At 36.2% G+C, this 13,568-nt stretch overlaps 1 protein-coding gene across 2 annotated transcripts; it reads right to left on the bottom strand.

Moving 5' to 3' along the window:
• Nucleotides 1-518: 518 nt before the first annotated feature.
• LOC140166575 (asparagine synthetase [glutamine-hydrolyzing]-like) lies at nt 519-13,364 on the bottom strand. 2 transcript variants are annotated; one of them, XM_072190071.1, is made up of 11 exons: nt 13,234-13,364; nt 12,185-12,466; nt 9,825-9,971; nt 9,014-9,104; nt 7,706-7,882; nt 6,438-6,530; nt 5,906-6,033; nt 5,127-5,253; nt 4,289-4,496; nt 3,127-3,364; nt 519-1,874 (listed from the first exon to the last, which is right to left on the bottom strand). In XM_072190071.1, the coding sequence occupies exons 1-11, from the start codon at nt 13,282-13,284 to the stop codon at nt 1,644-1,646; spliced, it is 1,773 nt and encodes a 590-aa protein (XP_072046172.1). In that variant the 5' UTR covers nt 13,285-13,364; the 3' UTR covers nt 519-1,643. The 2 variants fall into 2 exon arrangements, with proteins under 2 accessions (XP_072046172.1, XP_072046173.1); XM_072190072.1 differs by having other exon boundaries at nt 12,185-12,469; nt 13,234-13,361.
• Between the last annotated feature and the right edge of the window lie 204 nt (nt 13,365-13,568).

The following is a 13,568-nucleotide window of genomic DNA, read 5'->3' as shown; positions in this document are numbered from 1 at the left end:
ATTAAGATAATGAAATTTTTTTTTTGGCTGCTTCGACCAACAACACCTCGTCTACCCGTAAGCCTTTGATAAGATACAGGTAGAATCAAAAACTCAAACCCCTGCTTTCTACTCTCCCACCAAATAACCTATGAAGTATGAACAAATTTATCACCATCTCACACATTACCAATCAACCTAAATTAGTCATCTGATGATGTCGGACACAACACCGTGTTTGTAAAACCATATTTGAACTAAATTATTATAGAATTGCAGATATTTGAACTATTGTGAAACAGTAAATTTCTGCAATAAAATGATCTCAACCTTATCTTATATTACTTAACACTTATTTCTAGCAGCCAAAGCTTTAGATCTTAGCAAGTTATTCAATTATCAATACAAATGTAATCAAAATGATCCTTATAACATCAAAAGCTCAAACTCCTAAAACTTCCAAATGTTACTAAACAAGCTTTTTTGTAACAAGCAGTTTTAACAGGCCACTTTGTAATATCAAAAATTTGTAAATAATGTTATCAAACTTTCTTTGTTTGTTCCATATTTCTACATGAGTCTTAGACAAATGTGCACTGAGTAACCTTATATCTTCAAACAATAATGCATAAGATCTTTTATAATACATCTCAATTTTCACTGTAGTTTTCTTTATTACTAGCCTTATATCCCTTACAACCCTAACAATGAAGTACCTGATAAACAATGTACTATACCAATTTATAATATACTGTTCCACAATAACAATGTCATAAAATATAAAAACAGGGTTCTGAAAAGAAACTCACATAACCACAAGCACGCGAGGTTTTCACCCACTATCATACCATCACCCAACAGCCTAACACATCAACCGCGAATGCCGAAAACTGCGCAACCCGAGAACCGCTCTAATTTATACATCGGATGCTACAGTTTTTACACGAAAGAATTATTGAAATCCCTCCCAATTTGCTATTTCTAAAAGGTCATCGGGCTTCCCTAGTCTGTGCATTAAATTAGCGTTATTTTATTAAAATGCATAAAAGTGAAAAAGAATTAACGGTGGTCCAATCCACTATCTTGTTTAGATTGACTGGACTAGTATGGTATGAGCTTTATTCCGTTATTCTTTAAGCATCATATCGTCAGCCTGCTACAATTATGGCCGAAGTCTTTTAATTTTTTTAATTTTGAGAACAAAATACAAAATATGGTTCAAGCATGCATTTGAGCATATTTATTCTTTGCACAAGAACAAATGATAATGAGAAAAATTAATGGGAATAATCAGAAATAATTAGGGCGATTACGTAACTGATGCATACTTTGTTCTCAACATGACTGGTTGAGATGGAAGGTACATGTGAATCAGTTGGTTGTGGATTCGAACCTCAGTGGATAGGTTGATTTTCTTACTGGTTATATCTTTGTTTTTGTTAAATAACTGAAATTATTCAAATCAAATACAATAATGCACTTGTCCTGGTTTTCGTAAGGGGTCACAGTTCGCGGACCTAATTAATACTTCATTTCATAATACATAATTCATTTTTAGATACCCACGCATCCTACTGGAGAGCTGTGAACCTTTAGACCCAGAAAGCATGTGCACTTAACGATTTAGCGGATGTACTCGGTCTCGTAATGGGCTTAACGCAAGCTTACTTCTTCGCTGTTACCTCAGTCTGAAAAGAGGTGTCTTTGTAATTCTCCAGAATTCGTTGGGAGGGATCATTGGCCTTCATCCATTTTGGCATCCATAAGTATGGGATCCACCTAGCCTGACCTGGGTAATATGTCTCGAAGACCTGACGATAATGGTAGCTTTCCTTTGTTGTGGGTGTGTTAAATGAAAAACGACCCGTTGCTTCATTCATCATTTTTTCTGTTACCTGAATTTCAAAGAAAATGGGGGAAATGTTAATGCTCTATGTTAGGATCAAATTACGCTCTATACGTAACCTCATATTTCAGAAATATCGATCTGCACAAAGTGGCTTGTGCATGCAAACCTGGTACAAACTTTCACTTGGGATTGCCGACAGGGGCTGTTTGCAGGCAAGCGAGCTTGGCCATGGATACAATTCCAACTGCGTGATCATTTTGATATATAACTTTTGAAAATGCACCAAATGAAGAGCTCTGTTGCAAAAGCCCTTACATCCACTTTTGGCTGAAATTGAGTTATTGACATGACATTATAGTGTGGGTAAAAATGTTGGTGGCTGTTTGACCTTCATACCACTTTTCCTTCCCGAGATATCGTATATTTCCCGTTTGGGAAATATTATGGAATTTCCGGAAATCTGAACCTAAAATGAATATAAAATTTAAGGAAAATAATTTCTTGATGTATAACAGTAGCCTTGAATGTTCTTTAACTATTAAAACCAAAAGGAACAATTTTGGATCACTATGTTTGAAGAAAAAAATCATTGTAATTAACGAAAGCTGTAGCTTCGGAAATGCTCAAAAACGTCATTTTCCGTATTTAATTAAAAATTCATAATTAAAAAAGTAAATGAGATAATTCAATTTTTCTTTTTGATTTTGAAAGCATTAGTCAAGTTACATAAAGTAGTGCAAATGAGCTCAAATTTGATTATAAAGGTGGTTTCTAGAAAAGGGGTAAATTTTTGTTGTTGCAAAAGCCCTTACATCCACAAGGTGCGATATTTAAGAAATAATAAAATAAATAGGAAGGCTTGACAATTGTACCGAAACTATTGAATCAAATCAAATTAACAAATTGAATCAAATTGAACAAGTAATACTTGCACAATTAAAAAAAAATGTTTTTCACAAAAAGTCAAAAGTGGATGTAAGGGGTTTTGTAACAAAGCTCTTCAAATTTCATATATTGGTATCAATCTTTGTCAGTTTTTGGTAGTAAATGCGGTATCACATTTCAGATAACAAGATGCTTCACAGGACCGTTTCAATCAAATTGTCATAAAATTTAGAAAATCCCATAGCCAGATTGTCCAAATACGGCTTGCGCCCCCACCCACCCAATCATACCCGGTGCCGCTCTCCTACCCATCATGGTCGGTGCCCCCCCCATATGATGACCCACGCTACGCCACTGGTTTTAATTTATTACAACGAAAGGGATGAGTTTATTTTTGTGTTGTGTCTATATACCTTTGTTTCAATGGCTTCATGAAGTGACTCATACCATGACTTCTTTGCTGAAGCTAAACCATCACTAAAAGCTTCCTTCGGCCGCCAAAGAACCTCATCAGGAATCAAACTCTGGTCTTCAAATGACTTGCGAATGAGGTACTTCTCAATTCCATTCTGTGGCGCTCTTAGTTCAGCAGGTAGTGACAAATAGTATGAGGTAAAATAGTGGTCAAGGAATGGTACACGTAGTTCCAATCTATGAAAACAAACCCAAATTCCAGAACAATAGAAAATGTTTGCATTAACCTCATGGAGCAAGCATGATAGAATTCGTGCGTATAATTCTTTTTGTGGCATTTTTACAAATGTGGTGTGATCAAGCAAAAACAGTCTGAAGTCGGACATGTTCAATTTTTAGTTTCCACATGATTGTGTAACACATTTGCAAAGCTACATTTGCACAAAAGCTACATTTGCTGTATCTGAAAATCAATATTTCCGATTCCCGACTGATTTTGCTTGATAACACTACAATATAATTTCGCTCACCTGGAATTATTTCGTTAGCTCGTCTAGCATCTTCAGCAGATGGCTGTGCTGTACTATTCCATGTCTGAAATCGGGATAGTCCGAGAACTCCTAGACGTGATCAATAACTCAGAACCCTAAACTGAATAGGGACAAAGGATCTACAGCCTATTTGGGATAAGGTACTGATGCCTAGGGAGGGCGTTGCAACATCATAACATCCTTCTATGACGTCATTATGTCAATCATATGACGTCATCATCACAAAGGATTATCCCGATTGTACAGTATCACAGCATCAGCATCTGTTGAAGACGCCAGTTGACTTAACGAAAACGTTCCAGGTGAGTGAATGTAGTATAGTTTTGAAGTAAAACTTTTTTATTATTTTATCTACTAATCTACTTGCATATTTAAGTTTTGTATAATGCTCATGTCACCTCAACTCTATTTTTTTACGTTGTTTATATTATTCAAAATACGAGCAGGTGATTACTCCTTGACAAAAATCCCCAAACAGAGACTTTACATGGCTATGGTATTAGACAGGGTGGTATTGCTCTTTTACAGACATTTCTCAAAATTCCTTTCAAAGGTAGGTTTGCTGACATATTCAGTTTTTGGAGGAACGGGTAAAATAATTTTCCCTCACCCATGTGAAGATGTTGTTCTATCGGCTCTCACGACATCAAAGAATGAGATATTTTTCAGAAGTCTTCGTGAATCCGCATCTCCTTCTTGAGGGCTAGGTGCTTTGTGAAAGTAGATATAACCTTGTGTCAGCTCATCACTGCCTTCGCCAGAAAATAACACGACAGTATCTGTCCTTTCTTTAATGTATCTAGATAAAAGATACAAGGCTAGATGGAAAAAATGAAAACTACACGTAAGTAATGTCAGTAGATTATATTCGTGATTATTGGATGTAAACATGTAAAACAATAGGGCAAAATACACTAATGTGCTGATCAATGTGCCTTTTGTTTGAAGCAGATCGGACATAGGGTTGTCATAATACGTGTGTTTTAATTGACCTTGTTCGGTAGCTTTTTCCTTCATTTCTTCGAAGGGTTATAATCCGTTATGTACTTATGTACAAGAATAAAGATCTCTTGAAGCCTGGAGTCTGAGCGGTCATATGTCTTCCCTCTAGACAAGGTCTGGTTCCGGTTCTTTCTCAGACAGAGTCTGATCCTTGATGTCACAATTCTATGATCAGATACTACAGTTGAGAATGTATTGTATGCTTCTGTACTAATAGTAAGCTGTTTCTCCACATTTTGCGAAGAGGTATTAGTCCAGTTGAAATTAGCTTCCTGCTCGGTTGCAGAATGTCTACAGCGTTCCTTTCTTCGTTCTAAAATAGGTGTCAACACATATCAGTTTCTTCTAGATCAACCCAGTACTGCTCTCTATTTTCTGGAATCGGGAGTAGGCATATAACTAAATTGAACTAAACTATTGTCTTATGTTGCAACTTAACAACTCACCCACTGATCCACGTACAGTGGCAATATCATACGTTTCCAAGCAATTGATGACTTCTTCCAAGACCTCGAGACCTTCTTCAGGAGAGAAAATGACCTCGTGGTGTTCAGTTCCAAGATATTTAGCAACCTGTTCCAATTTAGAAAGTCCAAATAACAGAACATTTCCATTATATTGACTATTATATCATATGAGATTCATCTGGTCAAATCCATCAAAGTAGCACCGCCCTGGTATTATCGACAATCTTGGATGATGTCCATCATCCTAGTTGTTTGGGTTTTTATTCGGAGCATTTTCAGGCTTTGACCCTGTTTGCTTATATGATTGATCTTTGACATTTGGCTCTTTGAGTTTTATATATCTCTATAATTATCTCCGTAACCTTAATTCATAAATAGTAAAAACGTTGCAAAAAATTCTTGTGCCAAGACGAATATAATGAAAGACACGAGATAAAAAAAAAACATAGTTCGCGTCTGAAATTCTGACAACTAGACAGAAAATGCCCTACTGCGCAGGTCGGCAATCAATCACGGCGAGTATTTGCCATGACGTCAGACGCGATTTAGTGTTTTAATCTCTGTCTTATATTATAGTTTGATATTTATTTTTACAGTAATCCAATTATTTTCCCACATCCTAGAATTAGCCCACCCTTTTGAGAGGGACATATAAGCTTTTTAAAATTTTAATCATCTTAAAAAGCCGATGTCAACCCTCATCCTTTCCTCAGCTCTTGTGGTCACAAAAATATTCAGGACCCTAGTACACATTATACCTTCTTCGCAGCCATCAAATCTGGACTATCTTCCATGCCAATTGCGAATGTCTGGATTGGATATGTTATCCCCATTTCACGAGCCAAACTCACAATAAGTCCTGCCGTTAGACTGGAATCAAGGCCACCTATGTCAAGAAAACAGTAATGAGAATATAAGGTTTTTAAATCACAATTTTAAAACGAATGCGTCCCATAGTAAAGCTCAACTTCAGTACATGAAAGTACGTATTTTTGTTTCATTAGGTTTCACTGCCTGGACATAATTGATCATCTCTTACCTGCTTTTTCATCCAAATTGACGGTAATAACTATTATAGTGAGGGATCAATATTTAACCACAAATTGCCCCAGTCAAAACTCACTTCCTGGTAACAAAATACCTCAAAAGGTCATTTTTCTGTAACTCGCTGGTGTATCATATGATACCTCTAGCTATATGACGACAGCCTGGTGATCTGGTTAATTATTAGGAGAGAATTCAATTTTTGATCAATTCTCTTCAGGTAGTGAAACGTAATGAAATACGAACCTGAGAGAAAACATCCCATTCGACGGTTAGCCAACAATCTCTTTCTTACTGCTTCAGTAAACATGAGCCGGATATTTGCGTAAACATCATCATCTGTAGACAACCAAACAAGAGAGGTTCGATAAAAGCCCTCACATGCACTTTTGGGGAAAAACAGCTTTTTTAATTGTGCAATTATTACTTGTTCGATTTGATTCATTTTGGTTTTGAATAAAGTTTGATGAATAGAAACTAAAAGAATAGGTTTGGTACAATGTTCAAGCCTTCCTATTATACAAAATAAAATTATTTCGTCCTCCCGCTGGCTACGCGACTTAAATTTTGTCTCGCTTTTTACCTTTCCCAGGGGCGCAGCCAGCTTTCATGGTCGGGGAAGGGGTGTAAAATAACAAATTCGGGGGAGGGGGAGGACAACTGGTTGCTCATGTCACAAAATAGGAAAAATATAGTCATTCTTAGTCAAAAGAATTAAATGCCTGGATGAGTTAAGTGAAAATGAATCTTTGAAATACAAATAACCATTGATTGCTTTAAGTGCAACTTTTATATTCGGGTGAAATGTGATATTGAACGAAATGGGTCTAATGTGGTATCAAAATGCACGCACATAAAACCCCTTCCTTATGTGAATAGAATGTGAATACGATTAAAAGTTTTGAAGATACAGATGTATTTGTTACGCTAAGCAGTGTTACTTTTTGTGTCTTTGTTTTGTAGTTCAGTGTATTCGCCGGCAAAGTGACGTAATAATCCGATTAACTACCACAACAATAGGTAAAAACAGTTTTGATTATACCGCGCTGCACTAACTACGTTCACGCGGTAACTCTGCATTGAACCAATTATGTTCATTGTTCAAAATAATGTAACATGTTACCAAACTTGTGTAAACTTTATCTGTGTGTATATATGCTACCCAATGATCCAGATCAGGCCTTCTCAACTAGTTTATTTGAAGTACCAACTGGAAAATTTCAGTGATCATGAAGTGCCCACATGTTAAGGGAGCCTGAGGAGTGGGCGCATAACGGGTACGGTGCAGTGGTGAAGCTTTATCGGGGGTACAGGGGTCAGCGCCCTTGGAAGCTCCTGGATTGTAAGGTTTTTTAAAGGCCTAGATTGGGTATTTTGTTCAAGATTTATGTGAAAAGAATATTAGAATTACCGCGACGCCTAGCCAAATCGTGCGCCACTTCATCTGACTCCAAGCGCCACAAGTGGCGCGCGCGCCGCCAGTTGAAAAGGCCTGATCCAGATGATACTCATACCTTTGCTAGGGTGACAATTCTTGACAATGGTACGCCAAATAGGCAAGTTTTCGATAGAGTGAAACTGGCGTTGTACAACTTGCGTCACCTTTCCAGTCTTGGCCAGATCGTATTCCTCGTAATATCCAGGTAAGCATGGTTCAATAGTATCGTTGAGCTGAAGCAACCCTGTCAAGCCTATAAGTTCAAAATTATATTATTCACAGCTGATATACATGTAAGTTAATTTGGATTGAGATTGTGTTAAATAAGACGCATTTTGATGTCAGAACAAGTAAGCAAAGTCAGTTGCAGGTTTCAGATCCTTTATATGCATTCATGAGGCCGATAGCTGTAGTAACAAATGGATTCGTGGATTATTGACTTGCGAAGCAAGTGTTTTAATTTGAGTTGGGAAATTAACGCATTAATGTATACACACTCCCACCTGTCGAACACATGTGTGAGTGTTGGTAAACCGAGGACCCCAAACCGAGGACTCCAAAACTTGGTCTGATATCTTTCCCCTAGCGATTATATTTTAACACATAAATAAAATATGGCCCCTGTCATCCAACTCGTCTAAAAGCAAACAATATTTCTACTTAAAAATGAATTTAGTTTTGTTTGTATTTCAATCAATAAATCACATTCGATCAATCAGTGACGAAAAGTAAAATAATCTTACGTATACCCTTATGAACTCTCCTTTGTTTTGTTTCCTCCTTTATTTGGGTTAATCAGGGGTCGTTTCCTCCTTTATTTGGGTTAATCAGGGGTCTGGAGACGCAGGGGTCACATTAAAATATACATCAAAATAATTTAATAAAATATTTAAATATATACAATCACGAACTTAAAAATGGGCAATACGGATCTGAAACAAAAATGTATTTTATGTGGTATGAGTTCATTCATTTAAGGGTAGACGATGTATTGTTGGTCGAAGCAGCCAAAAATCGATTTTCATTATCCAAATCAATATATTATTGAAAAATAACATTTTGATGCTTTGCAAAAGTTCATTCTATAAATCACATACTTTGAAAACTCCATTGATTTATTGTTGTGGATGAGTTATTTACGTTTTACAAAAGTGTTGTTGTTTCAGCCCTCTTTACAACATAACTCAAGAAGCACAGGACCTACAAAAAGTATATCTGTGATATGTGAATTCTTCTACACACTCGCTATGAAATGATCAATGTAATTTTTGCCAAAGCAGGCTACCATTCGCAAGATGCTGTGAACTACCATATCGCAACAGTTTAAAACCTTAAGCTCTTTGTTAATCCTTTTTATTGGATTTAAAAATATAATAATTCGTACCCTTTCCTTCAGAACAAACTGCCAAGAAGCCATCTTTCCTGAGTAAACGAAATAGAGGTTTAACGCCGTAGGTATCCCTTAAAATGAAAACCTGAGAACAAATATGAGATGGTAATTGATAGAAACTAATATAGTTTTGCATGAAAAACGAGAAGTGAAATTTTAAAATGGAAATTCCGCCCCTAAAATTGATCATGAATCTACCTGGACAAGAGAGCACGAAAATGTACAATATTAATGTTTAAAAGTGACTAAATTTTGATAATCTTTGGACTGGAACTGTTAAGAGGGAAGAATTACATCGCAAATTTTGGCCAATTTTATTAATAATGTAGTATGTTAGGGGTTGGGCAATAAGTATGAGCCGCGGGGTAAAATTTCCGAACGGCCCGCCAAAAATACCCCCCTCGACCTGCCAAATATTGATCGCTTGCCTCACCCCCCTTCTCGGCCCGCCAAAAATATTCCCCTCCCCCATTTGCACACATGCCAATTTTTGGAATCCCAATTTGCAAACCTTAAATGGTCAAGAACAAGATATATGTTGGGAGCGCAGAGAGCAGCAAAATTTGCATAATAAAGTGTTTCCGTACTGTTTTCCTAAGCCTTTTTACAGCGTTATTTACAAGGCGCCCCACGACTGTGCCAAAAATAGCTCCCCCCCCCCCCTCGGCTAGCCAAAAAACCAGGGCTCATAATTAATGCACAGCCCCTTAGTCCCCTGGACTGTCTGTATACTAATACGACCTGTGATTTTCATATACGGTCCATGATTTCTAAGGGGGTGGGTCGTCCTTTTTAGACTACTGACCTTTCCCGCTTTGAGGTCAAGAAGGCAGCATGCGAAGACCCCGTCCAACATGGCTGCAGCATGGGCCATTCCAAATCTGTTATAAAGATGTATGATGGCTTCTCCATCACTTTCTGTTTGATACTCAAAACCGTATTCCTCTTGCACCTACGGATACCAAACATAACTCTTATTTTTATCTGCAGCACAAAGGCAAGCAGAAGAACGGTTGTCAAGACAGGTATGTGGGAAGGTGCATATCAATTTGTACGCGCTCTTTAGCAAAATCATATAAATAAACACAGAGATAAAAAGAATTCATCGCGTCTGATGTCACTGTCAATTACGATACTTGATTGGTTAACACAGGTTAATAGCGCGTAAAAGAAAGACCGATCTATCTAGTGCTGATCGGAGAAAAGGAATAGCAGCAAATGGCGAAAAATTACATAATTTTACAAGGCAAAAAGCAGCTTTCTAGGCATTTGAGACATGGTGCCTTCGCGAAAGAAAGTTTCCTACTACAAAGACTAAAGACCTAACTTTTGAGATGGTTTGCATGTTTGAAGGTACAAACTTAACAATAAGGCGTCCGGTTATACCGCCGCGTTCAGCAAGTCATCATCACGACACTTGTAAACAAACCGTGCTCGAGTTTGATTGACAGATGACGTCAGACGCGATAAATTCTTTTTATCTCTGTCGTTCATTATAGTTCATTGAATTTACTACCGTATGACAAAACAAGCGAAAATAGTAACTTTTTGCACAAGATTTGCAATTTAAAGAGAATTGACCATTGCTCATTAAAATTAAGCTAGTATAATGGACAATATAAGTGTGCTCTTTCATTTAATGACATCAAATTTGAAAAATATTGTAATTATCATTTGAGGTTTTGATTTTTAAAACCTATATTTTGGTCAAATATTGTGCGTGAAAAGGTTAATTTAAACAGATTCACCTTGCTACAAACATTGAATTGCGTTATCCAATGAAAAAAGTGTTTTAGTGGAAAGTGTTAACTTTCGTTTAATATAAAAAAAAAAGTATAGTCGGTGGTCTTCTATGTCATCTTTTTTTTTTTTTTCAGATACTTTTCGTTGCGATATACATAATTCGTTATGAATACGGCAGACGGCCGAATCCGGATTCGGCTTTTGGTAAATTCATTTTACGCATGCATTACTTTTGAATTAGAGAACAAGGGATCAATGTTGTACATAATAGAGGGCAGCATATCAATTTTTTAACAGAGAGCAGATGATAACAGCACAATAGGTAATCAATAGAGGGAGGCATGAACGGTTACCTGACGGTGCATCACAGTACGGTCACCGACGGTAACCGATAAAAAATCGATATGCTGCCCTGTATAGGTATAGCATTGGTCCCTTGTTCTCTAATTCAAAAGTAATGCATGCGTAAAATGAATTTACCAAAAGCCGAATCCAGATTCGGCCGTCTGCCGTATTCATAACGAATGGTCTCACTTATTTAAGTTACGTACAAATTTCCTTTAACCAATAATTTGCATCTTTATCATAAAGCAATTGTTGCAAAATGTTAAACTATTAACTTCCTTGGTAATATGGCGTATTATGTATCATTGTCAATATGTAGTTAAATATGTTAAATTGACTTGAAAATATTAGCGTGACACAAATTCTACACAAATCTGTGCTTGCATTGTATATGACTGAAATAAATTCATGGTTTGCTTGCTTCTAATTATTAACCACACATCTTATGCACTTGTGAAAGTATATCCATATCAAAAGCATCATAATGTTATTGCCTTTTAGTACATAGTATACATTGTACATGTATTTTTAAAACATGTATATTAAATATTATACCACTAATGTGATGAATCGTTAATGTGTGCCCAGAAAAGAAAAAAAACAGGCCTACAATTTTGACCCAATATTAAGTCATTGTATTGCAGATTTAAACACTTATTTAAGTGTTTCTTTCTATACATTATGGTATGTATTTAATTTAGAAAAATATAATAACATACTTATGTATACTTAAATATATATGATTTCGTATTGAAGTGTTTATTTAATAACCAACTCTATTCTAACTAAACAGAAAAGTAATATAGTGTGATATTTGTTTGTGTTTTGTTCTATATGTTGTTGTTGTTTTGGGTTTTTTTTTTTTTTTGTTGTTGGTTTTTTTTTTGGTTTTTGTTTGTTTTTTGTTTGTTTGGTTGGTTGAAGCAAGGGGACCTGTAGGCCAAGATAGTAAGGGGACCCTGTTAGCAACTGCTGACTTGCTGACAGCTTAAATCCGCAACTGCAAGTAGATAAGACCAGGTTTGATAAAGATCCAAATACAGGTAATATGCAGGTCTCATGCCTGTTGCTTCCTACCTTTTTGTAATTGTATATTTCTCCGTTGTAAACCATCAAGATATGGGGAAGAGACGCAATCTTCATCGGCTGCATGCCATAGACCTCGTCCATAATGGCCAGATGATGGAATGCAAAGCAACAATTACGAAAATGATGGATGTTTTCCACACGAAATGCATCAGGGCCTCGATGAGCGATTTTGAATGCACAACGAACTTGTTTGGTGACATCTCCGTCACTACCGAAGATTGCCCAAATGCCGCACATGATGACGTGATCAGTCCCGAGCAATATAGACGTCTACTATAAAGTAAAAGTGTTATATAATTACCTGTCCTCCGGGGGAGGGAATTTCAAAACAATCTGCCAAAATGATTGCCCCTCCCCCCCCCCTCGTTCATATAAAGTCTATCCTTCCTTGTAATACTTTCATAGCTAAAACCTAGACTAAAAGTAGACCAAAGTTTCTAATATCAATATTATACTAACAATACTACTGCTACTACTACTACTACTACTACTACTACTACTACTACTACTACTACTACTACTACTACTACTACTACTACTACTACTACTACTACTACCACTACTACTACTACTACTACTACTACTACTACTACTACTACTACTACTACTACTGCTACTACTACTACTACTACTACTACGACTACTACTACTACTACTAATAATAATAATAATAATAATAATAATAATAATAATAATAATAATAATAATAATAATAATAATAATAATAATATAGAAGAAGAAGAAGAAGAAGAATTATATAGCGCATTACATCAAAGATAAGGCGCTTTACAATATTGCAAACATGTACATGTACGTAAAAACATCATGCCAAATAGGTCCTACATAATTAAGAAATAGCAAAAATGATATAGGCAAACGACATGTAATGTTCAAATGTTCAAAGTGACGGCATAAGTAACAAATCAAAATAATATTACCCAGACGAACAACAATTTAAATAAATATGGCGAAAGCACAGTATCAAATTAAATATAATATATTAATATAATTATACTATAGTTCTCCGTGGAACATACCTCTGACAAATCTGGTTCACGATAGACTCCTATGCAACGTGCGTGTGACATGCAGGTCAATGTTGCAGAGTATTTGGGTAGCGTACATGAAACTCCCGAGTCAGGATGTTTTGTGTTCCCTAATTAATATATCTAAAATGACGAGTCATACAAAATAACAATAACGGAAAATCATGCATCATTAAGTTTGAACTCTAATAAATAGTCGGGCTCTCATGCACGCGCGAATGGGAAATAGTGTTCACTTTATGTTTCATACGGTTTCTAGATTGAAATTTTGCGTAGAACACGCTCCCGTAGTCCACTTTAATTAAATATGTGCCCAAAGTGCTTTT

This window comes from Amphiura filiformis, chromosome 12, assembly GCF_039555335.1.
Source record: "Amphiura filiformis chromosome 12, Afil_fr2py, whole genome shotgun sequence".
Taxonomy (NCBI): Eukaryota; Metazoa; Echinodermata; class Ophiuroidea; order Amphilepidida; family Amphiuridae; genus Amphiura; species Amphiura filiformis.
Note: the sequence above shows the minus strand (reverse complement) of the source record. Positions and strands in the feature narration are given on the sequence as shown.